The 15,037-nt window shown below is 41.2% G+C and overlaps 1 protein-coding gene across 1 annotated transcript in view; it reads left to right on the top strand.

The window, feature by feature from the left end:
• ATP13A5 (ATPase 13A5) overlaps window positions 1-15,037 on the top strand; it is an 87,864-nt gene that overhangs the window by 20,209 nt on the left and 52,618 nt on the right. The window contains exons 8-11 of the mRNA XM_045812599.2: window positions 2,965-3,037; window positions 3,944-4,072; window positions 11,084-11,254; window positions 13,470-13,627. Of these exons, the coding sequence (XP_045668555.2) occupies window positions 2,965-3,037; window positions 3,944-4,072; window positions 11,084-11,254; window positions 13,470-13,627 (531 nt within the window). The remainder of the gene's footprint in view (window positions 1-2,964; window positions 3,038-3,943; window positions 4,073-11,083; window positions 11,255-13,469; window positions 13,628-15,037) is intronic.

Genomic DNA, 15,037 nt, shown 5'->3' with positions numbered 1-15,037 from the left:
CTAAACAGGAACTGGAGAAACCAGAGGGGGCCTAATGAAAATCAGGCGGGGAGCTTTCAAATCACGGCAAGCATCACAGCTCTTGCTTTCTCGGAACTGGTTGGTTGTCATAGAAACCTGTGTTTGTAGAGTTTCCCGGTACATTAGCTCAAAGAGGATGCTTACATTATCCTTCTCCAGTGTTGTTGGGAAAAGTCGACTAATTCAGTTCTATTAAATAAATGTTTGCTGAGGGCCTACTATGTGATAGTCTCCTGGGGTACCTGGATGAGTCCTTGTCTCTTCTTTGAAGTGCCTGCTTCACAGAGGAGACTTGACAAGAAAACAGCTGTAATGGAATGTGACCAGTTCATTAACACAGGTGGAAACACAGAGAGCAGACCAATTAATTCATTCTGGGGATGCTGGTGACTTATAGAGTGGAGGTGACATTTGAGCAGGGCTTTATGTGAAGGATTTGAAAGAATTTGCTAGCAGAAAACCTGGGTGAACATTCCAGGTATTAGCTTGAACAAAGACAGGGAAGCATGGCAGGTTTCACAAACGCTAAGCCTGATGAATAAATCCAGCTTGAAGCCATAATGAGTTTTGAGAGTTACAGTCAATCATTATGAACTCATACTTCACCACTTCCAAATGTGTTGATTATCATCATCTTAAGCTAGGTTGAAGTTATCATGGCATTGACTAAAAGAGTCTGCTAAGCAAGAAAGTAACTTAAAGAAATTTATAAGGAAGGTTATTTATCTTCTTAAAGGAAAAATGCTATTTTCAAGCACTTTCGGAGAATGTATTCATCAACAGTAAAGACTTTAGAGTCAGATGAACAGGGGTTTTATTGTCAATCTTAATACTTAGGAAGTAAATGGTTGCAGGCAAGTTACTTTAACATTTTCAAGTCCCTATTTTGTTTTGGTTTTGGTTTTGTTTGGCTTTTATTTTGTAATATGTATATTGGAGATGATAATATTTTCATCCTTGGATTAGTTTCAGGAGTAAAAAAAAAAAATCAAGCAACACATTCCAATGCTTACAGCAGTGCCTGGCACAGAGTAGTTGCTTAATGTTCTAAACTGTTTAAAAATAATAATAATATGAGCCATTATAAACACTGGGTATTTCTTCTATGAAGCCTTGGGGGCTTTGAATAAATCTCTGATATGCTAAATAAATCAGTATCAGACCATGTTCAGTTTTGGAAGGTAATTGAAAATGATTCAATTCAATGTTAACTGTTTAGGGAGAAGGAACAACTTAACTTATAAAGTGGAATTTCTTATATACGGGTACAAGGCTGGTTAGTGGGTAACCTGACCGACAACTCAGGAATCCTGACTGAATCCAGTTTTCTTGTCACAGAACCAAGGCTGACTTCCTCACTATTATGCATCATTAAAATAGATGCCCCTGTCGGCAAGCCTCGGGAAGTCAAGTTAGGGCATTGACTATGCACCTAACGGTGCACTCAATTGGTCCAAATGTTGGAAGTGTAGCTTTTCATAAAAAACTGAAGTAAACAATAATTTGTTCTGTATAAATAAAAGCAGGGAATTTATTATTATTTCTCAAGAGGAAAGTTACATAATTGTGTGTAATGCTTGTCTTAGTTCGGTGACATTAGCTACCGTTGGCTAAAAATCATCAATAGGACAGATAAAATAATTTACCCTAACACCTGAAAGGAAAAGTTTTATACTCGAGTTAGGTTAGGCTGTGTTTCAGTACTGTTGACAGTATTTAGATCTCTTCTACTTACGAGTATCCAAGTAACTTACATCCCTACGGAAGGGGGCAGTGCCTTCCAGAAATGCCCGGCCGATGGCGCCCCCTACAGTCGATATGGGGAACTGTGTGGACAACATGTCCTCTCAGCTCTGCCTTCAGGATTCCGAGTTTTCCCAGGAGACTCTGCCTCCACTTCTCCAGGCTGCTTCCATTTCCTCCACTTTGCACAGGGTCATAGCTCAGTGAATTCCACCCCAAGAGAATCTCCCTGCTGATGCACTTAGACAATTGTTTTTCTAGCAACAGTTTTCTTACTATTATTATTATTTTTTAATTTACTTGACAGAGAGAGAGATAGCCGGTGAGAGAGGGAACACAAGCAGGGGGAGAGGGAGAGGAAGGAGCAGGCTCTCAGCAGAGGAGCCTGATGTGGGACTCGATCCCAGGACTCCAGGATCATGCCCTGAGCCGAAGGCAGACGCTTAACGACTGAGCCACCCAGGCGCCCCAACAGTTTTCTTATTAATCATCAACACTTGATGAGCTCTTACCACGGTAGTGAGTACTATCCAAAGGGATAACTAAGATAAGCACTAACTAAATTTTAAAAGCCGTCTGAAACAGATACTGCTAGTTATCTCCACTTTCAGATGAGGAAGGGGAGGTTAAACAGGCTGAATAATGCCTAAGCGGAAGCACCAGGCTTCCAAACGGAGCAGCGTGGCTCCGGTCTGCAGACTTCCCCAAGACGAAAACCCACCAGTTCATTAAGGAAGGGATGGCTGTTCCACATAAAAATCAAAACACAACCCAAACATTTCCAGACTCTTGCCATGGAAAGATCGACTTCAGCTCTGCTGTTTTATAGACAGGGAAACAGGTGCCGAGAGGGAAAGTAACCCTCTCATGGTCTTGCTTTTCTTCCTCCGCTTCATCGTGAGTGCTCGAGGCACGCAGCCTCGGGGCCTGAGCGTTGGTCCTTGGGCCTGGTGGCTGTGCATTAAGTATCCTGGAATTGAAATAATATTAAACTAATTAGCATATTTGTTGCTACAGGTCGGGGGCGGCTCAGGTAGGAGTTGGGTGGGGCAAGGAAGCAGAAGCATCCGAAGTAGAACTTGAGGCTTTGCCCACAGTAGCTTTGGCGGTGATGGAACGCTCTGTATGTACTGTATTGAGATCATGCGGTTTTCGAGTTAGGGACTATCTGAGATTTAAACGTTGACTTTGAATTGACAGCAATCAGTTAAGCTGCACAACCTCGTGGAGGATCACAACAAAGTGCGAGTTACAGTCATGGTCAAGGGCACAGGTAAGTGCTATGTTCTGCCGGCTTCAGCAGCCTACTATTTCACGGAGGAATCAGTCTTATTTGTTATTGGTTATTAGTCAAGGAGAAAATTCTCCTCTGATTAAACCCAGGGCTGGGGCTAAAGTGAGGCAAATATGGCTCTAAGATGCAAAACTGAAGGAGGAAAGATCATGTAAAAGTTGGCCTGTATTTGCAAGACCCAGAAGGTGAGCATCTCACTGAATTTTGTACCCTGGGTACCTTGCATGCCCGTCCTGATTGAACCATTTCCACGCAGTGTCTGGGTTGCTTCCAGTTCCCTCTGCCTTCCATACTTCACTCATTTGAATGTTACTGGGTAAGCCTTCTTAAGGCTTTTTGATTTCCTCGACTAACCATCCCAAACAGACGCTGAATCATAACATTTCAATCTGTTATCCACAAGCCAGGCCTAAATAATTCTTGTAAATGGCTGGCTGGACACTTGGCATTTTTCTCTGGGGTGGGGTGGCCATGGCTCTTTGCAAGGAGTGAGGAGCTGCACCCCAGGGCAGCAGATGCTGTCTGAGTGCTTTACACTAGGCCCCAATCCAAAGACAGAGTGTGCCACAGGGGGTCGGGAGCCCAGCCCCAGCAAGTAAGTAGCAGTAAAGGGGCACCTCTCAGATGACCAGTAGCCTTGAGTATCTCCTGTGGGCAGAGCACTGTCCTAACTACTAAGATCGAGATGGGATCTTGTTGCTCTGGTGGAATTGAATCCCTAATCCTGGTTTCTATGATTTTGCAAATGAGCAGAGAGGAGCTGGGGCGGATGAATGTGTAGAGCAGTCCTTGGTCAACAGGTTGGTTAAGCATTCTCAGCCACTTGCATTTTTCAGTAAAAACGGGAAAAGATCAGCCAGTCACGGAAACTTTGCTGTTGTGTAGGTTTGCAGGAGCTGGACTCCCGTCTCTTGGTTCCTGGAGATACTCTTCTTCTTCCAGGAAAGCTTTCGTTGCCCTGTGACGCTGTTCTGCTGGACGGAAGCTGTGTGGTGAATGAAGGCATGCTCACAGGTAGGCTGCTGTCACGGAGCTTCTTCTTTCCTGGCTAACACCTAGCCAAGAGTCAGCAAAGCAGATCAACACATCCTTACCTGCTTTATACCAGCCTGATGTTAAGATATGGCGAAATAGGTGAGGGAGACACAGGCAGGCTATTCAAGCAGATGGAGACTTCATATATGCCAATAGGAAACATTTAGTAATTTAAGAATCAAATGACAATAAATACAAAATTTATAAACAGAAGAAAGGTCTAATACATGTGATTGGTTCATGTCCTGATGGGCGGAGTGAATCGGGTGCTTTGGTTCAGAGGAGGGTGAATGCATGACTGCTTGATGCATACTATCTTCATAAACATGAGCATGGCTCTCCAAACACAGCAGAACCGGAAACCACCACCTCTCACCATTGGCAGGGAGCAGAGATTTTTACCCAACCCTGCTCTCTGTAGATGGAAAACGGAGCCCCAGGTTTCCAGGGAAGGAGATCGAATGGAACCTTCAAGGAAAGGCCGTATAACAGTTCTGTTCTTTAGAATTGTGTTTCCAGTTGATCTTACCGAGCAGAAAGCCAGTTTTCTTATAATGGTTTGAACTGTCATTCTTGTTCTTATTTGTACTTCGTAAAGTTCACTTGAATTTGTATAATTAGTAAGGCACTAGGTATAAAATATTCTTCAGTCAAAAAACCCCCAAATACACAGGACATCATAAGAAGAGAAGAAGAAACTATACGATAACACAAAAGTAGAAAGTATTTGTCTTTAGTGCTTACAAATTGCTGTATTTCTGTTTTCAAGTTGCTAAAGACAGGAAAATACACACACACGCACACACACACACACAACTTTTTAATATCACCTAAATGTAAAGAGAATCATTATCTATTCCTAAATTGTTCAACACAAGCAGACTTCACATTAAAAATGGGCCTGCTTAATTTAAAATTGAGACAGGAAACTGTAGTAAACATAAATATGCTTGGTATAATTACAAAATACCCCTTTAGTGGGTTGAAATCTAACTGCCTTGTAATGATAGCGATGAGGATTTGCATACTGATCGCATCCTTCATCTGGAATGTTGCCATAGTACCTGCTGCACAAACCTCAAGCCCCAGAAAACTGTCCTCCTCCCTGCAAGGCAGCAACAGTCTCACGTTTTCCAGCAGCCTGCCAGTGATGAATGACTTCTGTCATTGGCAACAGAGCATGGCTGTGAGGAAAAAGGAGAGGACTGAGCACAACCTTTACTCCCCTGGGTCTATGGACTTGGGTGCACAGTTCTTGCCTTGATCCTGGGAAAACTCAGAGAGTTCCAGAGAAGTAGAGAGGGTAAACAATGCTGCTTTTCCACAATGTGCAAAATTGACCTAAAATGACCTTGAGGAGTAAGTGGCTTTTCTTAGGTCTGTTTCTGGAAAAATAAGGTCACCAGCATTAATCTTTATGTAACCTAAGTACCCATAAATGTCAACTTTACAGACAGACACATAAAACAGAAATACATATATTTCTTTCCATTATTTTCTTCAGAAAGATCTAGTTAGCACCATGCTTTAAATACATTATTACATAGCCTGCATGAATCTGCCCACTCAGGTACACTATTTATAAAAGGATCCTGATTGAACAATCAGATTATGCTTAGATTCCTGAAACTGCATATGTCTTCCTAGAGCATTTGTCCACGAATATGACTCAGGTTTTGTTTTTGTTTTCCCATGTGCAAACCAGTCCTCTGCATATATAGAAGTCTTTATTTATGTCTTTATTTAGAAGAAAAATAGCAAATACTCCTAGCATCTCTAGAGCAATTTACATTTTATAAATAACTTTCATATCTCACTTCATCATAGCATAAAACAAACAAGAGCTATTATAATACCCAATTTCCAGATGAGGAAATCCAGGTGAAAAGAGATCAGACTGGTCAGCTAGCAAGTATCAGGGAGAGGTGGCTTTTGCTTCCAGACAGGAGGGACCCCAGGAGCGAGGAGGAGGAGGATTCTAAGAAGGGTAAAACTGTCATTTCTTGTGCCTCACCATCTTTTTCTCTCAACTGGGTAGTCCCACCCACAGCACATGCCCATCGTAAGATCTTCCTTCTCCTCTTCTCCTTAGCCTCATCCGATTGCCATGAAGCTCAACTATTCAAGAAATTTAATTTTATGACTACACTTAGTTTTTATTTTTGCTCCAAGTCTTGCCATCCTTGAGAGTAAGCAGTGGCATAAGTCAGTCGTTCCCATCAGTCGGCGGGTCCCCTGACCCAAATCTGGCTACCTGAGGTTGCGCAAGGCACTGGGGAGGTGGGTCTGGTCTAGGGCAGCTCCCCTGTCTGTTATCCCTACTCCACTCTGGGCTTGGGAAATGTCCTGGGCCTGTCTCCCTGCAAAAGGAGGCCAACCTGTGCCTTTAGCTCTGTTTTCACAAACTTCTAGAATGTTTCCTTACTCTTCTCTAAGAGACACACAATAGCTAAGTTTCCTTCTGATTTCTTCCAACTGCTAATCCAAGGATTTTTATTTAGCGAGAAAAGTAGTAGAGGGAAGGCATGGTGAACAGAAAAGCTTTGTTTTTATTCTCAGGTGGTCTCTAAAGTTCATGGTCAAACTTATGAATGACTTCTGAAACCCAAAAGCCAGTTAACAACTCCTCTGTCCTTTCTGCCTCTGGAGGCAATGAGCCCCTTCAAGTTCCAGCTCCTTCAAGAGGCAAAAAGGAATAAATACTGTGGGGGAAATTCTATTAATGTTTTGAAATTCCTCTTGCCACAATAGCTTGTTTTTCTTAATTCTTATATGTATTAGGCACTGCGCTAATATTTTACATACACTATTTCATTCTGTCTATAACTCTATAAGGGGGGAGAATCTAAGGCCCAGAAAGGATGAGTCATTTGCCTAAAGTCACTCAGTTTAAAAGTGGTAGAGTTGCTATCTGGATTCATTCGTTCATTCATTCATTCATTCATTCATTCATTCATTCATTCCACAAATGTGTATTAGCTCCTATTTATGGAACACTCTACTAGGTGCTGGGGGTACAGCAGTGAATAAGGCAGATAAGATTCTGTCCTCGTGGAGGTGACAGTCTAGTGGGGAGAAAAAAACATGAGAACCAGTAAATGACATAATTTTCCAACAGTTATAAATTCTATGAAGAAGGTAAAACACTCAAATCCGGGCCTTTTGACCTGAGAGCCTCCTGCCCCCTCATTCTCTCAGGGGTAATTATGGGGGAGAGGGGTAGTATTCACTCTGCTACAATCCCCTCCTTCTCCCTCTACTCATTAGACTTAGTGACATGTTTGAAATGTGTGTGTGGGAAGTATGCAGAGATCCAAGCTGGGCACACAGGAATTTCCTGAAGTGGTGATTTCACATCTACACCCTGTCACACAAGCTTGTAATGAGTTCCTAGGTCTGATCTTTTCTCTCTTTCATTTTCCTTCCTCCTGTCTTTCACTTCTTCCTTTCTTTCATTTATTCATGTGTCCTTCCATTTATTCAATAAAGGTTCAGAAGTGCCTACGCTGTGTTGTGTGCTGTAGTCACGAGACAAATAAGAGATGGCCACTACCTTCCAACAGCTTACAGCCAAATGGCCCCCGAAATACAAATAAACAAAAACATGGCGTTTCATGCGGAGGCACTGGCTCACTGGGGATAAGGGACAGAATCGCACTTCATAGCAGCCAGGACTTCCAGGTTCCGGAAGCCTGCGGAAGTTGATGATGAGTGTTCTTCCTTCTAAAACACTCTCCCGCCTATTTAGACCTCCAAACATTTGTAGGCAAATCACTCTTTTTGGGATTCCGAAAAAGGCCAAGCGCAAGACTCCATATCAATATGTGAATAGAGTAAAAGAGACTTGAAAGTCATTTCTGTGTAAAATCATATCTGATTTGAATGTTATCTTTGGAACATTATCTCCAAATGACTTCCATCTCTGGTTGATTGAATGCCTGTCTGCCACCAATACTGTGAGTCATGTATGCAGAAGCCATCCACTAATATTAGTCTAAGAATATATTGTGGATTAATATTCTGTGATTCAAAAGCAGCCAAACATTAGAAATTATCACTAAGTATCTGCTTTTACGAAGGCTGATTTCAAAAACAATGGGGATACAGCGATTTGGAGATTTGTCAAGAAGGTTCTATCCCTTTTCCAAAGCCGCTTAGAACACAACTGATAAATCCAAACAAAGGATGAATATCATAATTGTTTTAAAAAGAATGAGTTAGGGACAATGCTCGGCTAAAGGAATTTCCTGAGAATATTCAAGATGACTACTAAAAATTATATAGCTTCTTATAGAAAATGTAAGAAATGCACCATGTAGAAAACTAGCTTTGAAAACCAATCGTGGAAAAACCTGGGTAATTGTTTTTATTCAATTCATCCAGGCATTCAGCAAAAATATGTCTTTTGAACCTATTACATGCCAGCAAGGAAAATGAACAGTATAAAAAGATTTACATGTCAAAGTCCTTGCCCTCAGTTATTACTTAGGAGAGATAGAACCTGAATTTGTGCAACTATAATCAATAGAATACTCTTTCCTTTTTTTGGTAACAATACTATTTTTTTATTAATAATAATTTTTTATTATATTATGTTAGTCACCATACAGTACATCCCTAGTTTATGATGTAAAGTTCCATGATTCATTACTTGCGTACAACACCCAGTGCACCATGCAATACGTGCCCTCCTTAATACCCATCACCAGCCTATCCCATTTCCTCCCATTCCAAATTAGAAATATGACATGTTATTTTGCTAATTGAACATTTAGCAAAAGACTGATGGAATTTTGAATTAATTCTAGTGCTTTTTAAATCTGGGAGCCAGGAAGGGTTATTAGCATTTTTATTTTGTCTCTGAAATGTATCCTTTTGAACTCTGAGCTAATTTTCTTTATATCTTAAATAACTTGCCTTCCTGCCATCAGGAAAAGTAGAGGAATAGTACTGGCAAAGAATGGCAGTCAATAATAGGGTATGCGAGTGGCCTAGTTTAGCTGGAATGTGCAGGAAAAGGAGCCTCTGAAAATCTGCGAGAGAGTTCGCACTCGGGACCCTTCCAAACCGCATCCCGTGTATCTCTTCATCTGGCTATTTATCTGTATCCTTTATCACATCTTTCAACAAATGAGTAAATGTAAGTATTTCCCTGAGTTCTGTGAGCCACTCTAGCAAATTAATTGAACTCCAGAAGGGGTTTGTGGGAAACTCAGATTTATGAGTCAAGAAGCACAGGTGACAACGTGGATTTGCAATTAGCACCTGAAGTGGGGGGGAGCAGTCCTGTGGGACTGAGCCCTTAACCTGTGGGATCTGATGCTATCTCTAGGTAAATAGTGTCAGAATTGAATTGCACTGAGTTAAATTGTAGGACAACCTGCTAGTGTCACAGAATTGCTTGTTGTGGGGAAACCCCCCACCTATCTAGCGTCAAGAATGTGTGAGTGTGGTCGGAGCATCATAGCAAAGGAGACACAGGAGGGAGGACTGAAGGTTTTTCCCAACTCAGGAGGTCAAGGAAGATTGTGGGTGAGATACTTACTTACTTATTAAAAAAAGAGGTATTAATTCTACTGTTGTCTCAAATTATTATTATTAAAATGTGTTTTGTGTCAGGGAGCTAAGCAATTACAGGTAATCCATTGATAAGGCAGCCACCATGAGTCAGCAACTGCCCATGAAGCCTTTGGGACCCAAATGCAAGAGTCCAAGAATGAATCAGCAAGGCCCACTCTGCAGGGCAAAAGCGGTAGGAGTTGGAGAATCAGTCCATGAGAGGGCAGAGCATGGGAAGAGGAGGAATCAGAGGTGATTGAGACTGTAACCCTGTCACTCAGCAGAAGGGGGGTACCATAAAAAGTCAGGAAGACATTTAGTGATGAAAATAATAATATGGATTGTAGATCTTGTAGATATGGTGACTTGGAGAAGCTAGTGGGATATCCAGGTTGGGATGAACAGCCCACCATTGGGAAATATAGAACAAGAACACAGGAGAGAGGAAAGATGAAGATAGATGTTATTGATCTATTTAGAAGTGTTAATTAATGAGAATAAAGCTGAGATCATCCTGAAAGAACAAGAGATGACCTGTTATATTGGTTTCTATCTTTCACTACAAGTTTCAGAAAGATCATGAAAAATATTTTACAGATTTTATGAGAGCATAATTTCTCACTCATCTCTGCACTTCCAGGACTGTTTACCTCTACCCTCGCACTCCATGTCCCAAACACCCTCAACCATCTTTAGTGCCCAGAGCACAGCATGCTCTTATTCTCATTGCTTCCAAGAACACTTTCCTCTTCTCCTTGATCTAGTTGGCCTCATTTCCTCTTGAGTTGTCATTTATTAATTGTCCAGGACCTCTTTCCTGGTCCTCTGTTTGGATTAGATCTTCAGATCACCTGGTACTACTACCCAAATATGTATCTTATTGTATTTTCATTAATTATTTACTACTATTTAGTGTCTTGTCCCCTTGGGCGTCTGAGGGCAAGATTTCTATCTGTCTTGTTCATTATTATATCCTCAGCACTTAGAGCAGCGACTGGCACAGAATAAGCACTTAAAAATATTTGTTGAGTGAATGGATGAATGAACAGATAAATAAATAAGTGAAAGAGAAATAATAGTAGCTATTACACATACTTTTAGCTCCTTCATTACCTAGCATAGATCTGGGCTTAAAGAACACTTGGGGGACACTTAAGTGACAACTCTCTTTGCTAAAATGCCCTGCTTTTTAAATTATAACAGCAAACCAGGCAGACCAGGGATGGAAAATATAAGTGGACCTTAAAAAAATATCTGGAATATAACCAAATATACCACGGCTTGCATCACCAGCATCTGACTCAGGGAAAAGGCAGTTAAGATTTGAATAGCTGTGGTTTGTATACTTTCTTGAAACTGGAAAGTACCGCTCTAAACGACTACCTGAGGTCACATGGAATCAACAAAAGACAATCTTCCCATCTTCTTTAGGAGAAAGTATACCTGTCACAAAGACACCGTTGCCCCATGTGGACAACACCGTGGCCTGGAAATCCCACAGCTTGGAAGATTATCGGAAACATGTCCTTTTCTGCGGGACAGAAGTTATCCAAGTCAAGCCGTCTGGTCAGGGGCCAGTGAGAGCAGTTGTCTTGCAAACAGGTTGGTAGATTCCACGTTTGTAAATTTAGTCCATGATTAGAAGTGGGGGAGTCGAATTGGGAAAATTTTATTTAGGAATATGGAGTTTGCTACATCCTGGTAATAACAGCCATACTCATTTCCAGTCGGACCATTATTATTCTGAGTTGCCACCATTTCCAGCTGAATGGTTCATTGTTAAAACACTTGTCTATGATGAAGCATATACAGAGATGAAGTGCATTTCCTCAAAGGCAAGACTATGTTCTTGTCGGTTGGCTGGTTTGTTTGTTTTTGGTTTTTATATGTCTGCAAGCTTCTTTTCTTTTCCCTCTACACCCACTCTAAGTGATTACCCAGAACACAGTTCCAACCATTATTGCTTGAGGACGTTTTCCTTTCAAAGTTGCGCTTGCTGGGCTATTATTTCAAGATCCCTGCTGGATACCTCCACTTGGGTTCCCTATTCCCTACAAACACTTCAAAGGCGAAGCATCTAAAGGACTCATCCTCCTCTTTCTGTTGAAGGCATTACCATCTAGCCAGTCTCTCCACATCACCTTTAACTCCTCACTTTCTCCCGTAGGGCACCACGTCCTGGTGATTCTACAAATACCTCCTGAGTCCTGTCTCCCTCTCCTTCATCCCCACAGTTGGTGTTTTGTCCAGGCCCTTCATCATCTCCTGTCTAACTATTACAATAGAAATACTCTTTTGACTGTTCCCTTCAAGCTTTTGTCTGAAATACTTTGTCTTGTCTTTTGTTCTATCTATCCCTTGATCTGTCACCAAGTCGTATTTCTAAAATGTATTTTGAAGCAGTTTATGCACACCATGCTCAAAAACTTTTCAAGACTACTAAAATTATGCCCAATATTTAACATGACATGATGCAGCCAATACCTTCTGTGACTTGGTCCTAGCTCACTGTATTCACTCCTGACCCGTGTTTCTGCTAACCCACATATGCACAAATTCAAAACACACCTTGCCCTTTATTGTCTGTATTGTCTTAGTCTATTATTCAATTGTTCTACCTGACTTTTTCTCATTAAAAATATCAAGTTTTGTTCCACAGTAGTCAGTAAGCATAAGAACATCTCTCAGCCAACTGGTTAAGCAGGAGCTAACGGATGGAAATCATGGAAACCACCTGATCTGAGCTTATAAAATGCCGAGGCAACAGGTTAGAGAAAGCTCTGCCCTTTTTTTCCAAAGCTGCAAAGCCATGTTTGAGGAGACCAGATGTTCACCAAGCAGTGGCATTGAGGCATGTTTCATACTTAACAGTATTGATTTATATCTAGCAGTCAATTTTTTTTGGCCAATAACTTAGATATTAATGAGTATCTACAAAGTGCTATGCCCTGAGGGCTAAAGGAAAAAGAGATACTCCTGGCCCTTAAAGAAGATTGTGGTCTTGTGCAGGAGACAGGAGGATTTAGAGCTAACTAAACAAAGAACAGTGATAGATGTCATGTGATTAAGTGTTACAGGGACTACAAAGAAGGGGAGAAATTATTTTTGGTATGAAGTGTGGGAATAGAATTCTGGAAACATTTCTTTGATGAGGTGGCATTTTGAGCCAAGCCTGATAGGATGGGAAGGATTAGCCAAAGAAGACATGTTAATCTTTTTCTGCAAAACACAAAGGAAAGAATGCACTGGGTCCTCTGAGAGCAGTGCATTGTTAAAAGTCTAGCAAAATAGGAGTACACCAGATTGACTTGGAGCGCTGTGCCTAGAAATTTGAACTTTATTATAAAACATAGAGGCTCTGGAAGGTTTTTGAGCATATGAATGACATGAAGAGAGGCACATACATTTAAGAAATTACTTGTTTTGTGCTTTCCTTTTCTCTTAATTTTCTATTATTTTCAACACATATTTGAGCTTTAAAGTCTTCGCTCAGCAGCTCATCTTCTCTGGTGACCGCATCTGTTGGTTCCTTAGTCTTCTTTTCCCCAGTCTCATGCATGAGTGAGGAGCTGCACTGTGTGAGCCACTGAAGCACTGACTCCCAGAGCAAGAGAAATTGAGCAGGGCTAAGTGAATGCCATTTATTGCTCCTGGCAACTTGTAAGAATAATAACTATAAATAAACTGTTAGCAGTGGTGTTTTCATTCCATATTCAAATGACACTATTCATCAATCCTTAATTCAATGCAAACCATTTTGGGTTTGTGGGAAACTGTATTAAAGGACCTTACTCCACCTGCAATTATCTTCATGTAGGTTACAATACCGCCAAAGGGGACTTGGTAAGATCCATCCTCTACCCTCGGCCTCTGAACTTCAAACTATACAATGATGCCTTCAAGTTTATAGTGTTCCTGGCCTGCCTTGGAGTTGTGGGTTTCTTCTATGCCCTTGGTGTATATCTGTACCATGGAGTAAGTATTGGGGGTAAGGTTTTTAATAGCATAGCTTTTCTCAAGGAACTTGACCTAACTCAAAAGGGTTAGATAAGGCTAGCTTTTAGCCCCATCATTCTGTGAGACAGGGCTGTCTAATGGAGCATTCCTAGAAGATGAAACTGTTCTATACGGACGCTGTTGAATTTGGTGGCTCTTCACCACATGTGCTTATTGAACACTTGAACTGTGGCTACTGTGACTGAGGAAATGAACTTTCAATTTTACTTCATTTAAATTATTTTAATGAACTTAATTTAACCAATGTGGTTATTTGAGTAATTTCAACTTAAGTACCCATATGTAGTTAGTGAAACTTATATTGGATGGAAAATTGTATTGGAAAAGTTGCAAAGCTCACAGCTCCTTTCAGTGCTTGGGTGGGAATGAGAGGTTACTGCACGTGTGACATTCACAATACCTAAGCCCACATAGCTTCAGAGGAAATACATGTTTCCCAAGTCTGAGAGGGCGGAAAGGATTTAGTCAATCAGTTCAGAGAGCAGAAAGGGCATACTAATTAGAGTGAGCAAAGAACAAAGTAAGAAATGCAGATCAGTCTTCTGGAACCAGTAAGCAACTGAGACATTAAGTCCAGCAAGGTAGAAATAGGTCACATTGCAGGGAATCTTGAATTCCATGCCTAGAAATTTGGATTATTTGGGAATGTTGAAATATTTGAGTGTATACATTGTCCAAGGCATGCCCGACAGACCATGCAGGCCATGAGTTGCTCTGTGTTCTGCTAGGTTCTGCAGTGGAATTAAATGTCCACTTTTACAGGGGCGCCTGGGTGGCCCAGTCAGTTAATCATCCGACTCTTGATTTCAGCTCAGGTCATGATCTCAGGGTCATGAGATAGAGCCCTGTGTCAGGCTCCACACTCAGCGCTTGAGATTCTCTCTCTCCTTCTGCTCCTCCCCCTTCCTTCTCCCCACTCACACACTCTCTCTCTCTTAAAAAAATAAAAATAAAAATTATTAAAGTCCACTTTTACAGAATTGTATGCTGCATAGATCCCCACTTCCTTTTAAGCTTCATGGTGTCTGATTTCATTTGAATGTCCCTCTTAATACTTGTGTTGGCTGGACAGAGAAGTGTTGTCACAATTGACCTCTGAGGTCCTTCCTGGTCCTGAGAGTCTGATTCTGTGGTGAACTGTGCAGTCTCTTCTGTAAGACATCTTAGGATCTTAGCAATGTGAGCTTATAGGGAAGAAAAAATTGTGACTAAAAGGGTCCAAACATAGATATGAAACTGGGTATAGGTGACCTAATTACGATGCCCAAATTGGTAGCTTTAGTTGATTCTATGTGTGTGTTATTGGAGAGAAGGGTAAATATTGCTGGACAGTCACAAGAATTTCCAGGCAATGTTCGTGCTCACAGT

Source organism: Ursus americanus, chromosome 4, assembly GCF_024610735.1.
Source record: "Ursus americanus isolate L20-20 chromosome 4, mUrsAme1.1.p, whole genome shotgun sequence".
NCBI classification, from domain to species: domain Eukaryota; kingdom Metazoa; phylum Chordata; class Mammalia; order Carnivora; family Ursidae; genus Ursus; species Ursus americanus.
This window is presented reverse-complemented; position numbering and strand designations above follow the sequence as displayed.